The sequence below is a fragment of the Castor canadensis genome, chromosome 2 (assembly GCF_047511655.1).
Source record: "Castor canadensis chromosome 2, mCasCan1.hap1v2, whole genome shotgun sequence".
NCBI classification, from domain to species: domain Eukaryota; kingdom Metazoa; phylum Chordata; class Mammalia; order Rodentia; family Castoridae; genus Castor; species Castor canadensis.
This window is the reverse complement of record NC_133387.1, coordinates 175718417-175733296: the sequence shown is the minus strand read 5'-3', so window position 1 is coordinate 175733296 and position 14880 is coordinate 175718417. Positions and strand designations below refer to the sequence as shown.

The window sequence follows — 14880 nt, the reverse complement described above, 5'->3', positions numbered from 1 at the left end:
TACAAGTAATTGTTTTATCTAATAATTTTCTTCACAGATGTTTTTCTTATTTATAATTTTACTTGTGAATTGTTTGTTGCAGAGTCAAAGTTTAATAAAAACAGTTTTAGCTATAAAACATCCTGTATTAGTTATTCAAATACAGACAACGTGTTTTTTGTTCTTCTTTAGAGGTATATTTAAATGATGAATAAAAGTAAGTTTTTGGAGTACTTAATAATTTAAGTTGTCTTTTAAATGTTTTCCTCCTTTTGAAGAGTGAATTAGATGTTCCTTTTAAAGTCAAGGTTGGCTAAATTGGTTAAGTACTTTACTCTTCATTTGAATTTTCCTCAGTCCTTTTAGTTTTTTATTTTACGTGTGCTATTTAATCTAAGAAATCTTTATTCATTTGACCAAAAGTGTGAAAGATTTTTAGGCTATGTTAATTTCAGAGTTTTTAACCTAATATAAATTATATATATTACCTACATACTTCAAATTTTTAAACAAAAGATTAGAAAATTATTCTGTAAAATGAAAGGACATTTGAATCACCGTCATATTCTTCAGGCTTTTTTGTACCACTGCACAAATTAAGTCTTCATTTTCAAAACTGATAACCAAATTTTGTATGCTTTTTCTTTATATCTGAAAGTAGTATAACTTACAAATTTTGTTAACTAATCTTTAAATTAAGCTGATTTCCCTCATGTTTTGTTCAACAACCATTTTCACTTGATATATTATGCAGCAATGTGGTAGGAAGGAAATGTAAGTATAGAGTATTTGCAGCTGAACCCTAAACACTAAGACCATTCCTAACTAAGCATGTATCTTTGCTAGAGAAATTTTTCAATAGGAAATTTAATCTACAAAGTTCTCCTGACTAGTCCATAATACCTGATTTTTTTACTTAAAAAAAGTAGATAGAAAAATTGCAACCCTAGATACCTTATTCTAATGTTGGAGTTTCACTTAGGTCACCTACTTCCTCCTGTCTCCAACACAATTTTTTGGAATTTTATGAGGACTTTCACTAATAATTACATGGATATAACTGTTTAGGTCTATTTTATATTTGTTATGAAGGAATATTTTCATGTTTTTATCACATGAAGTAGAAGACGTTGCCTGAAATTAAAGCATCTCTATCAGATGTGCTCACTGTAGTCACGTGAGCAGTGCTCTAGAAGTATTGTTATTGCCCCACATGCTTAATTGACAGCCTACAACATAGAAGTTACTACCATTCATTCATTGTTTTAGGTCTGAAATATTTATAAGCACATGCCATGTGAAAGACTGTGCAAGTTGCTGTGGGAGAGGCAAGGGCGAATATGATATCTTTGTCTTCCAGAAACTTGTGAAGATTTAAAATTAGGACATAGATTGAAATTCTGTTTCCAGTGTACTGGATGAGTGATAGTAACTAAAGAAATTTTGTATTACACACTGTATTCTTACAAGGAGGTTTATTAATGGCTCAAAATTTGTTCTTTTTGTTTTTAAAGTATCAAAAGGATTTATTAGCTTCTCCAGGTTTACTCACTGAGTTACAAGAGACCCATATCATATAAGGTTGCAAGCATGTTTTTCTTTTTTTTGCCTTTTTTTTTTTAGGAGCATTATATTAGTCATTAGATTTCTGCTGAGGCTGAAATATTATTCTTCACCTGTAGAGTCATTTTGTCTAAGTAAGCTAAGTATGGTTTCATTTTCTAAGTGCTAGCTATATTTAAGGGTGTCCCTGAGTTATCCTTTTACTTAAATTTAAGAAATAGTTCCTGATCTATAAAAGGAGACAGTAATCTAACTAACTTAATTCCCAGACCTTTTTGAGATCTGAGACATAATGAGTTACAGTAAAAGGAACAAAGACAGATGTAGAAGTGTTCTTTTTTTAAAGGAGCATTTCATACTTTTTTAGTCTTATCACTAAAAAAGCCATCAAATAAATTTTGTTAGGCGATGACTACAAATAATATCCACTACAAATAATATCCCATAAGTATGGGTGTTACTCAATGTAAAATCATCAGACTTAGAGGTGACTCTGAAGTATCCTGGTATTACTTCCAGATTTCCCCTGACCTCAGAACCATTTAAGAAACTCAGCAGGTTTATAAGCCAAAGAGAAATTATTGTTATTATTATTATTATTGGTGCTACTGGGGTTTGAACTTGGCCTTACACTTGTTAGGCAGGTACTCTAACACTTGAGCCACTCCCCCAGCTCTGTTTTGTGTTGAACATTTTCAAAATAGGGTCTCACAAAGTATTTTCCCAGGCTGGCTTTGAACTGAGATCCTCCTGATCTCTACCTCAGAGTAGCTTGGATTACAGATATGAGCCATCAGTGCGTAGCTTCCATTCATAAGGGAGAAATAATTTGGTGTTTTAACCCTGGAATAAATTCACAGGTAGCACTGGCTTGGTTATATCGCTATTCAGGTGATCAAAATATCCTCCCTTACATAACATTATTTCTTCTTCAGCTTGGTGTACTATAAATTATGAATTTTGAGGATCTTCATTTAAAAATGCTAGAGATTCTAGTGTGTCTCAGTCCTTCACAAATGAGTTTAATCAGATTATTTTCTCCTAAACATTTTGATCAGCAGCACCAAGAAAACCAAAGCATTAAAAGCATCATTATTTAAAAAAATTATGAGGAAGGGTGGTATTTTAGTTTTGGAACATGGAAAACTTTAGTTGTAGGTAAGGTTTGGGCAGAATTGCTCTAGCATTATTTAGGGCAAACTGGGCCATTAGCTGCCTAGAGACCTAAAAAGGTCACTAAAGATTGGGAAGAGGATAAAGAAAGAAATATCAGAAGAAACCCAAGGCAGATTTTACACATTTCAAAATTGAGTTGTCTTCTCTCTTCTGTCCTGTATTGTCTTTTCTCCCGTTTAATAATATTTGGGCCTTAGTTTATCTATGTTGTGTGTGAAAGTTTTTGTCGGCTCATCTCTGAAGGACCTGACATTAATTCTGTTATTTCTAAGGGGAAAAATGTGTTCTGCTTCCAAGTGATTTATAAATATAACTGACCTGAGTTGCATAACATTATTTACATGACATATATAACATGACAGTACTTGATAGTACATGATGCAAAACAGTATTCTTGCCTTTAGGCTGGCCATTTGCAATTGTGGCAATTTGACTTACTGTCCAAATTCTGGTACTTGAGAATTGGCTTGAATTCCTGGGATCTTGCACAGATATTTACAGGTCATCTCTAAGGTTTTTGTTGGTGGAGGTAGAAGAGCATGTGCAGTAGTGAGGTGTCATGCACTGAGTTCTGGTTCCAGCATCCTCACTGACTTAGTTTTCCTTTTTTTTTTTTCAAAATTGAAATAACAGATATTTTATTTATCTTACAGTTTGGGAATATTAAATGAAGTAATAACTATCAAAAAATTTCAAAATATAACGTGAATATTTATTGTTGACAGTAATGTTCAAAGATCTTTGTAAACTTATTTTAGTTCCTTAATTTTTTTCTGAGTGATACACCTAATGTATTCGTGGAGAGTCTTGTTACACTTTTACTGGAAAGTGAGAAATTTGTAGCCTCTTGAGCAGTAAAATAAGGATATAAAATTCAAATTATGTTTCTTTAGATAAATGAACTTTGAAAATTCCTTGGAAAAACCTTTATGAAGAAGCAGGTGTTGCTACCCTACATGGATTATAGCTGAGATTGTCCCTGGAACAAGTATGTATGTTGCTGTTTTGTTAATCAGTCCTACATCACAGTGAAATTAATTTGTTATCTGGGATAATATTCTAATATATTTAGTAAGAGATGATAATATAAATAAATAAATATACATATATGGAACACATATATATGCATTTTATGTATGTATTCACATATGTTACTATAGCTGCATATAAAAGTTTTTATGGTATTGAAAAGAATAAATTCAACCTATTTTAAATTTATTCTCTATGAGTAATTACTTTGCATCTGAAACTTGCTTTTGAGATGCATTATCAGATTTACTATTAAGGAATGAAAAATAAAGTTTTAAGAATGTACTGATGATGTGGTAAGTTACAGATTTTACTTGGAAAATTAATTTTTTCCTCCTTTTGTTCTGATTTTAAATGAATGTTTCTGTTCAAAAATATGTGTGACATATTTTTTGATGGAAATGATAGTATTTTAATTTAAATGAGTATTTAAAAATATTAAAGTAGTAGCTTCTGTTTTTAATGTTCTTTTCAGTTAGGTGTATTTATCTAACTGATAGGAAAAATTTGGATGTTTTAGGGAAAATTACTTTTAATTTTTCCACTACAATGCAAATATAATTTTTAGTTTTGCATTTTGCTTACCAGTCTTTAGCATTTAAAAAATATATAAAGTAATAGTTACCATATTATATATACATTGATCTGGCTTTATCAAATAATGTATACACTTTTTATATGTTTCACAGTTTCCATGTTGAAGTGACAATTTTATATGGCTATCTGATACTCCACTAAGGGCTACCTACTGTTTTCTGTAGTTAGCAAACCCAGTAAATATCTCCTCTTTGTAGACAATTTTTAGTTGTTTGCATTATTTCCTTAGTATACATTATCAGACATAAGAAAATTAGAGAAAAAAGATTTTATATCTATATTATATATATATATGTACATATATAGCTGATTTATGTGCCTGAACTACTTTCTTAAAGGTTTTTTTTGTCGATGTACATTGATACCAGGTAGTATTCGATGTTACATCATTTTTATACTTAATAAAAATGTCACTACTGAGGTATAATAGCTGTCAATATTCTTGTACATTTTTGTCTTCTTTGTTTCTTGCTTTTAACTGTCTATGTAACCTTCTCCCTCCTTTCTTTTTTCCTGTCTCCAGTTCTCCTTGTAATTTCTTTCCCTTCATTTTTTCCTTTTTGATATAAGCTTCATAAATAAATAGGAATCATTTATTTTTAAGCTTTTTCAAAACTAGTCTAAATAGTGCAGAAGAGTTTTTGGACTGACAGGTAATAACTTATGTTACATGTACATTCTTGTAATGAGGCTAAATTTTTCCCTTCATTTATTTATGTATAATTCTATTTCCTTTTGTGTAAATTAATTATATATTTTTAGGTATTGAAAATGATGCTGAGAAAGAAGAAAAATCCTTACACGATATTAAACAGAAAGAGCTTTCTGGAATTGAAGATGCCCTTCAAAAAGCAGCAGAGAAAGGTAAATAAGTTAGTATTTTGGATTACTTGGATATACCTATATTTTATATCTGTTTAATGTGACTGAAAGATGGTACTTTCATAGGCCTTCTTAAGCTACTAAAGACAGAATCTTTTAAAATCCTCTCTGAAAATATTGATTGTAAATATTTTAGTGACTCATTGCCTTTTTTCTGTGATTGATTTATTTCACTGCCAGTTTGATACTCTCTTTTCAGTTAAATAGCACAGTAAAACTGCTACTTTAGGAGACTTCAAATTCTGTAAGTTCCTGCAGGCCTCTTTGTTTTGGTCAAAAGTTAAGACATTCCTTGTGTGCATTCTTGTGCTTTTGCAAGATAAGAGGTTAAGATATTATTACAGTGAAATGATGTTTGGAGAAAGTGTTGCTGTAACTTTTGTTCTACCTGTTTCTTCCTGTTGTGTAGGATATCTAAAAAATCTTACTACTTTTAGGGCTCAAACGTTTCAGCATCTTCAAGTTTTAAATTTTGTTTTTTATCTAAACATAAATGTGGTGGCTTATTAGTTGAAATTTGATTTTGGTGAGGACAGAATTAGGCATTTGGACTTTTTCTACGATAGGTAAGACTAGGTCATTACTGGTTATTTTAAGAACCCCAAGGACATCAGAATGAAATAGCAGTTGTCAGATTCTTTTAACAGTGTCTTCACTTTTGCTTTAACATCTAACAAAGGATTTATTTTCTCATTTCAAATACATTAAATATTCTGAGTGACGTAAGTCAGTCATTTGCCTAATCTTTCAAAGGAAAAGTTGTTTTGTGCAAATACTGTACCTATGCTTAGTCTAAGTTTGCATGGTGTATGCTTCAGTGTTAATAAATGGTGAACTTGGTTTCTGAAATTAAACTTTTTATTTGTAATTTTCTGAATTTTAAAAAAAACTTTTGGTTGAGAAAGCAAGAACAGGATGAGATGAAAAACAGTAGTCTATAGAGTGATAAGGTGAAGGACTTTCCCAATGTCTGATCTGTTTATCTCTTTTAAGTCAAATCATATCCCAGTTGCTGATTGGAATACAAGAGTTATTGGTATTTGCATCATTTTTGGGTCATTTGTTGGCATGTTAACGTACACCGCTGACTTAGTTGAATTTTTCCCAAGAGAGGATCTCTTTGTGTAGCTGAGGCTGGCCTGGAACTTGAGATTCTCATGCCTCAGCTTCCTGAATGCTTGGATTACAAGTGTGTTCCACTATGCCCACCTCAGAAATCTCTTTTCAAAGTAGTTTCTCAACTCAGTGTGGTGGTGGTAGTTCTAGCTACTTGGAAGGCTGAATTTGAGCCCAAGAATTCACAGCCACCTGGGCAACAAACAGTGCCCTTTATTAAAGTTCTTTAGCACTGATATAAATCCTTTCTGTACCAAGTATATTTGTCTTATGCAGAAATACTCTTTTACAAAAAGTTACTATTCAAAAGCAAAGAGGCTAAAAAAATGGAAGAAATATTTTAAAAGCCTGAACATTTTTTTCCTTTCATTTTTACACTTAAGAATATTTTATTTTTCTACTGAAACTTAAATATCTACATTTTTAGGAAAACAGTTTCTCTGTGCTGCTTTTGTATGCAAAATGAAGCAAGCTGCAGATTTTTTTTAATGGCAACTCATTGTTTTCTATTTGTCTTCATTCAGTTGTGGTTACTATATGTAGAAGGAGGAGCACTGTAGAAATGAGAAAGACTTGGAGAGCAGTAGAATTTTATGTCTTGAAAATCTTCAGATTAAATATATTGCCTCTACATATAATTTTATATATTTATGAGTAGGCATAATGACATATATATGTTGATAAAACAGACATTTATAATTCATATAGTTTACATTCTTTTGATATTAAGTCTGAAAGTCATTTTTTACTTTTTTTGATGAAAATAATTTGTTATTAGAAAATATTTTAGTGGAATGGATGGATGCCAGTGGCTCACACTGTAGTCCTGGCTACTCAGGAGGCAGAGATCAGGAGGATGGTGGTTCAAAGCCAGCCTGGGCAAATAGTTTGTGACACCCTATCTTGAAAAACCCTTCACAAGAAAGGGCTGATGGAGTGGCTCAAAGTTTAGGCCCTGAGTTCAAACCTCAGTTAGTGTTTGAGTTTCTAGTGATTTGTAAGAAAGGAATGGTACAGTTTCATCTGCTTTAATAGTTGTCAGTTTAATTGGCAAAATGATAAGTTGGTATACATTTTGTACTGAATACCTATGAAAATTTTGTTCCCAGGTCTTTAATGCTTGCATTAAGTTAAAACTAACATTCTCATGTTGATCTGCTCTAAAAAATGGATTTATTTTAATTTGTTCCACTCGCTAAAACACGAATTCTGGCCATTAAACTTTGGAACAAATATTGAGATATAAGTATAATTTCATTTCTAGAGAGTTTGCTTAACTGAAAATGTACTCAGATCTCCTTTTTTCATTGGAGTGAGGTTCCCCCCACCCATGAAGGCTATCATAAAATAAAGGGGAATAATAATTCTCTAGTAAGGCCAAAAGATTTCCAAATGCTTGTTTCTGTGCTTAAAATGTTAAGTTTACTAAAGTGATAAAGATGCACACCTCAAAATCAGATAGTTTTGCAGAAGAACCTCTTCTGATGGAAAGTAGAAGTCCCCTGTTGCATACTTTGTACTCTTGGGACCCCCTTGTTAGAGGGAATTGCATTCTGTCATCATCTGGTTCCCTGACCTAAGGCATTCTCTAGGAATTCTTATTATGCTAGGTAAGGACTTTACATCTCTTACTATATCCTTTAATTCTTAATCCCCTCCTGGTTTTTAGCCAATTACTAGTCAATTTTTATATTGCTATGCCAGTATAATTACTGCTCACTGTACAGGTCAGATGATATACTATGGTTATATTTTCTTTAGTATGCAATGATTTGCTTTTCTTGAATTATAAATACGTCTTTTGGCTTAGTTTTTTTTGTAAATTAACTTACCTTTGTTTTTTTTCATGTACTACATGCATTTTGCCTGTTATGCAAGTATTGCTGTTATTTTACTGTTACCATAATCCATCTATTGTTCTTCTTTACTAATCTGTTGTTTTCCTTGGAGTTCTGTCTTTGAACTGTTTTGTTTCATTTTTGCAGTGCTGTGGAAATAAACCCAGGCCACACATGCTAGGCAAGAGAGATCTACAACTGAACTTTTTTTTTAATTAACTGTTCTCTGTGTCCCTTGCTTTTTTTTTTTTGCCCCCCTCCCTCTAGTTTTCCTTTTTTGCTAGATAAAGGATACAGTGAGTAGCTTCAATCATAATTCTGAAAATTCCTCCATGGCTGAATGCCTTGTATTTTACTTCTAGAATTGCTTTGTCTGGCATATACTACTAGGTTTATAATTAGGATTTTGAAGACAATGTCTTCTAGCTTCTAGGGGCTTTTGAAATTTCAAATGTCAGTCTGCTGTGTACATCCTTGGAACAGAAAAATTAGAATATCCTTGAACAGTGTTGTCAAACCCTTCACATTTGAATTGGGCAAGTGAATTGCTTAAGGATAAGCAGGAAAAATTGTTGAGTCCTGTGAAAGAGGTATACAGTATGGGAGCTCAGAATGAACATACTGTGTTCAGCCAAAGAAATCAGGATAGACAATGTGAAGTTACGTATTTCAGCGGGGTGTAAAGAATGCAGAAAGGAGAGGGCATTCTAGGTAGAGGGTACTGTAAAGGAGGAGAAGTGTAGAGCATCTATGGGGAACAGGTGATGACTTGGTAGGTGATAGAGTGTAGTTGGATATAAAGTTAGGAAGCCAAGTTTAGGTCAATTTAAAGAGATTTGAGTGGTTTAATGATGAAGATAATGATAATGACAATGACAGCTGACATTTCTTGAACATTTACTAATGCAAGTCACTGTTCAGAATGCCGTATGTGAATTAACTCATATCACAGTTAGCACCCTATAATATCAGTGCTGTTATTTCTCTTTTACGGTTGAAGAAGCTGTGAATGTCAAATAAGTTGTCCTAGGTCACATAGCTAGAACATGGTAGAACCAGAAATTATATTCAGTCTGGCTCTAGATCCTGTATTGTTAACCCTGTGCTATAGTGCATTTAGTCTGTAGCTGTTGGGGGGTCAGAAAGTTTTCCTTTTTCTTTCGTTGTAATCCAGGGAGTGGCTGATCAGAGCTGTGTTGTATGGAGGTTAAACTCTTAGTGATGTCTAGCTAAGCTAGATTTGGGGAGGGAAATTGTACTTGGTGCTTCTCGTAGTCATTAACAGAAAGGATAGAAAGGTTTCAGACAGTCTGTCTAAAAGGAACAGATCACTCTAAAGTAAGGTGAGATCATTTCAGCCGACTCCAAAATTAGTGTCAAATATCACAGTCAGTTTCTGTAAATGGGCCAAATGACAGGCAAAAAGAGAACCAAAATAGCAGATTTTTGTTCTGTTTGAAAATTTTTCAAAAGATTTTGATGTGTTATTAGCCATAATTGTTTTTGTGCTTTGCTTCATTTGAAATGATTGTTAGAGTTTTAACTCAGAATTTTTGTTTTATGAACTCATATGCTAAAAGAATGGAAATGGAGTCACTGTGAATATTTCATTAGAAATTACTGGTTTTGGCCTCATTGAATTTCAGCTGCATAATATGTCATTTCTAATTCTTTGACATTCAGTTCAGGCATAGTTCACATGTGAAATTGAAGATGTCTTTTAAATGCTTTGCATTTTGGTTACTGCTGCCATGCAGACTGCAGGCGCACATTCCAGGGAGTTCATATATGGTTTGGAAAACTTTGTCTACAAGGACATCAAGCCTGGTGGGTACACATGGTTAATTAAATTCCACTGCATAAATATTACATGCTTGCCTATGCTTGTGCTTTTAGTGGAGTCTATTTGATGTTGTGCTGTCCTTTTGAAAAATATGGAAATGTATTTCATATTTTCCACCTTGACCATCATTTCCTTTTCCCTACCTTCTATAGCCATTTATTCATTCACTAAATGTTTGAGTCTCTTCCTGTGGAAGCACTGTGCTGGGTGCATGCTGTTCTTGGGTACACAAAAATAACTCACTGGCTTTTTGAAGCTCCCAGTTTGATCCATAGATATTTGTGAAGTTTGTACTGCCTTTGGACTTTACTGGTTTTCGAGCACACTAGTAGTTTTTCAAGTAAGCACTTCTTCTCTCCTATATAGCAGTGGTACTGAAACTTGTGTAAAGTAATAATGTGGAATTGTTTTTGGCCAAGCTTTCTTTAGAACTTGATGGGGTACCCGTCTTCATTTCTTCTCATATCTCTGATTCACTCTGTAGCAGCTCTGTAGGCACCTCTAGACCACTATCCTGTATAGCATACTGTGATTTGAAACTTCATAAAGGCAAATTGTAGGCTGTTTGCTTTAGGATTTACAGCAGGATTCTTTTATATGCTAGGAAGTCTACCAAACACAGTAATAACTTTTAATATTATAAATAAGTTTGATTTATTAAATTTTATCCTTTGTATAATTCTTCAGAGCTTGTTATTACTTTAATCACAGTCAGCATTAATTCTGTTAGAGTTATTTCTGATTTTTTTTTTTGTGTGGAACTGGGGTTTGAACTCAGGACCTTGTGGTTGCTAGGCAAGTGCTCTTCCACTTGAGCCATGCCTCCAGTCCTGTTAGAGTTACTTCTGAAGGTAGAAATTTCTTTAGTATGAAAGTTCATATGACAAGTAGAAGAAAAATTTGCATGTCAGATTCCAAGCATTAAGTGGTTATCCTGAAAACAAGTTCTTTTTTTAACAAATCTACCCCTTTAGTAAGTGTGGCTGACTATGTTGATTTGTTACTTTGTTTAATATAAAAGATAGTATCTGGATTCTTATGGGTTACTGTCCAATTTTGGGTGTTGTATTTGAACCAATTTTCTGTTTTTTGGCCAATGGCAATGTTTTCTGTTCCTTTTAACCTACCTCTAAGATACAAATGCATTCCAGTGGCCCATTGGAATATTGCAAAACCACCAAGTCTTATTTTTTCAAGCAGCAGGCTATGGTCACTATAAAGAACAAAATTGATTCAGTTTCCTTTTTTCTTAATGATAATAGTTCTTTCTGTTAATGATATCTTCATTCACTTGGCGAGGAATTAATGTGTCATATTTCCTTTTTTTAGTTTCTGAGAATATCTTCTTTCCTATTTGATGTCAGGTTTTTTTTGTTTGTTTCTGTTTTTTTATTCTTAAGCAGTGGTTCTCAAAAAGTTGTAATAATTGATTCTTCACTGAGTTGACATTTGTGCTGTTGGTGTAAAAGCAGTGGTTTGTGAACTTGCTGGCTACCTTAGTGTGATTCAGTGCAGAGCACCTCAGGGTACCAGTAGTCATTGTTTTCCTCACTACTCTGCACTCAAACAGAAAAGAAAACACAACAATATACAGCAGTTCTATTGAAAATTTTCTTGATGAAGTACTAAATATGAAGTTTTAATAGAGCACCTCAAGTGTATCTCTTTAATATTCTGTGCAACAAAAGACAAAGTATGTATGAAGCATTTGTACATAATGAAGTGTGTTGACTGTCTCACGGAAAATATGCAGTTCGAATTTTGAGGTGAACACATTCTTTTTTGTTTTTTTAATGGAAAATCATCTTTGCTTAAAGAATGATACATTGTCATCATTCAGATTTAGGTGGGTGGTAGATTCTTCATTGAAACAAAGTAAAAGTAGCTATCAGTATTGGGTGTGAATGGTAAAATTTGACCTTGTGAAAAAAATTAGAATTTTAGAAAACTTCTTTTTGCTCCCAAGTACTTAAAGAATTTTCTGATAACATGGGTGGCAATGTTAACAAATGTGACTTTTGATGTTAAATGATGAGATATAACATTTGGGAAATTTTCATAATTCAGTGAAGCAATATTTCCATTTTACCAATGAATGCTTAAAAGATCATGTATGTGTGCAAGGTTTATTTAAAGTGCAGGGGGGACCAACTGATTTTAATTTGGATGAAAAATTTAATAAGATTTCACATTCCATCATGCAACTACTTTATGAAACTCCCAATTGCTGAATCAGGTGTGAATGTTCACAATTCCATGAAAAGGCCATGAAAGTACTCTTCCCTTTTTCAATTGCATATCTGCAGTGAGATCATATTTTCAGAATACACTTTAATTCTAACAGCACATCCCAAAAGAGTGAAGGCAGAAACATTAATGCAGCTGTCTTTTAGGCTAGACATTAAAGGAATTTGTAAGAATGCAAAAACATGTGACTCTTCCTACTACAATTTTTGTTTTGAGCTATATATTTAATTTTCATAAGCATATGCTATGTATATAGTCATATAAGTTTTTAAATTAATTAATAAAAGTTCTTAAAGAATTATCAGTTTTGAATCCCAGATCAATACCAATAGTTATAACCCACATCAATAAAAAGCTCCTTAGAATCCTCAAGCTTTAAATGTGTGAAAGGGTCCGATGCCAAATCTTTGAGAACTGTTTTGGAGTGCAATCGAGAATCAGAAAAACTACGTAAATCTGAAACTGGAGATGTTTGTCATGGTGCATCTAACATTGAGATCAAAGGTAGGACATGGGGCTAGAACAGCTGGAAAATAACAGGTGAGATATGAAGAGAATCTACATCATTCTGAATGCTGTTCTAGCAGCTAGTCTGACTTTATTTCATTCAAATGGTATTTTTTTTTTTGAAAACATAGTCCTTTTGTATGTTTTTAATTTTTTAATGAAATAGGGTCAAGGGCTGTTGCCGTGGCAAGTAACACTAGTATCTGTGCATTGCTAACACAGTTATATATTTACTAAGTGCTTTCTTCTTGAAACTCAGAATTGTATTCTGGTAATCAGAATAGTGTTCCTAATTTTGTAGTAGAACAGTTTGCATATAATGAGCAGATTAGAAATTTCAAGTTAAATTTCACATACATTCTTTTAAATACATATAACATTGAGTTTACATATTTTGTTACAAGATTCAAATGTGGATTTTTTGATTCATTCAAACAGGTAAGTATTGTGTACTTTGTGCCCATAGATTAGTCCTTGTTCTAAGGGAAGGCTCCTGCCAGATAAAACCTCCTGCCTGATGAAAAGAGAATTTCTCTAACACTAAAAATACAGTGTAACCACTGCTAATTGAAATTCTCCATTGGGTTTAGTCCATGGTGCTGCTTAAAGGAGTAAAAAGCAATTATAGAAGCTGTAGTCCTTGTCTTGAGATTGAAAGCCCCTAGAAATTTGCCAGGTAAAGAACTTCATTCACTGAGGGCAACCAAAGGTTAGGGAATGACCTGTATAGAGAAGCTTTAGGCCTTACTTAGAATGTATGTCCTGTTCTGAAATGACAAAGAACATTTCTGTACTTTTCAGTGTAAGGAGATAGAGGAGAACAGGTAGGACCTTCTGTGTCATGCAGACACATTTTGATTTTCTCTGGCATGCTGCACAGCACCTTTAAATAATTGTGAATAGGGGATTAGCAGACTCAGTGTTTTAGAAGACACCAATCTGGTAGTGGTATAGAAGGACTGTTAGTAGGAGATGAGGTTCAGAGGCAAGAGGACTGTGCAGAGACTACTCAAAGTTTGGGCTTGAGGTGATGCCTAATAGGCAGTTAGATTTAAAAATTGCAAAGTTTGGGTAAGAAAGGTGTTGGTTAATGACAAAATGTATTGAGAGAATACCAAATAAAGAGGATGAAGCTTTAAAAGAATTACTGGACTAATTGAATGTACAGTCCAGTGTCCATTTTGTGCTCCTCTTATTTATATACTTAACTCATCAAATGATTTTGTTTGTTTTTTCAAACCCTGGGGTTTGAACTCAGGGTCTTACGCCTGAAGGGCAGGTGCTCCTACCTCTTGAGCCACTCCAGCAGCTCATCAAATGATTTTGTGAGTTGTATCATCAAGTGGACTTCATCTGTCAGCATTTTATCCATTCATTTTATTTGTTCTTATGTACCACACATTTATCAAAACCTTTTCCTGAAAATTTTGTATTGTCATTATTTTATTTCCAATACTTTGGTAGCATTGATGTTAAAGTGAAACTTTGGATTGTAAAGTCATAAATATTATAAAGGACATTGTTTTCAATGTCCTTTTATTCTTTATGCAGAAATTTGCAGATATTTTATGCAGAAAATAATTGCACCCATCAAGTTGTTTTCTAGATTTAAGAAGGTTATTCTTTACTGAAGATTGTTAGTCTAGACTAAACAATATTTGTGACCTTGTGTTTGTATGGAAATAATAGGCCAGGTTAGGGTAACAGTGAACTGAATGAAGATTTGTTGTCAGGAAGAATTCTTATTTTCTTTTCTGTCCTCTTGTCTACTAACTTGAATTTTATTCTTTTCTCACTAAAATGCTTCCACTGAAAAGGGCATAAGTGTAAAAAGCAGAAAAATATTTTAAGAAAAAATTTAAAGGTCTTGATCATTCAACAGGTAAGTGAAAGTAGTTTTTATGCCATGTGTTTTTATACACATTGCCACTTGATTTCCCTCTTGGAAGGTAAAATGAATGTTAGATTACAATTTAACTGCATAAATAAATTTTAAGTTGGAAATGCATACCATAGTCTGAAATAAATCTTTCAAAAAAAAGACAAGAATAGGTGTAATTTCTATTAAGTTAGTACCTCAGCTCTCCTTTGGTCTTTGGTTAA

General features: G+C 33.0%; 1 protein-coding gene across 20 annotated transcripts in view; it reads left to right on the top strand.

The window, feature by feature from the left end:
• LOC109678242 (intermembrane lipid transfer protein VPS13C-like) overlaps positions 1 to 14880 on the top strand; it is a 55539-nt gene that overhangs the window by 6750 nt on the left and 33909 nt on the right. For 11 of the 20 annotated variants that reach the window (XM_074066488.1, XM_074066486.1, XM_074066485.1 and 8 more), the window contains exons 2-3: positions 3612 to 3706; positions 5107 to 5208. In XM_074066488.1, coding sequence (XP_073922589.1) covers positions 5116 to 5208 — 93 coding nt within the window. In that variant the 5' untranslated portion in view covers positions 3612 to 3706; positions 5107 to 5115. The other 9 variants (XM_074066470.1, XM_074066471.1, XM_074066487.1 and 6 more) reach the window with 7 other exon arrangements.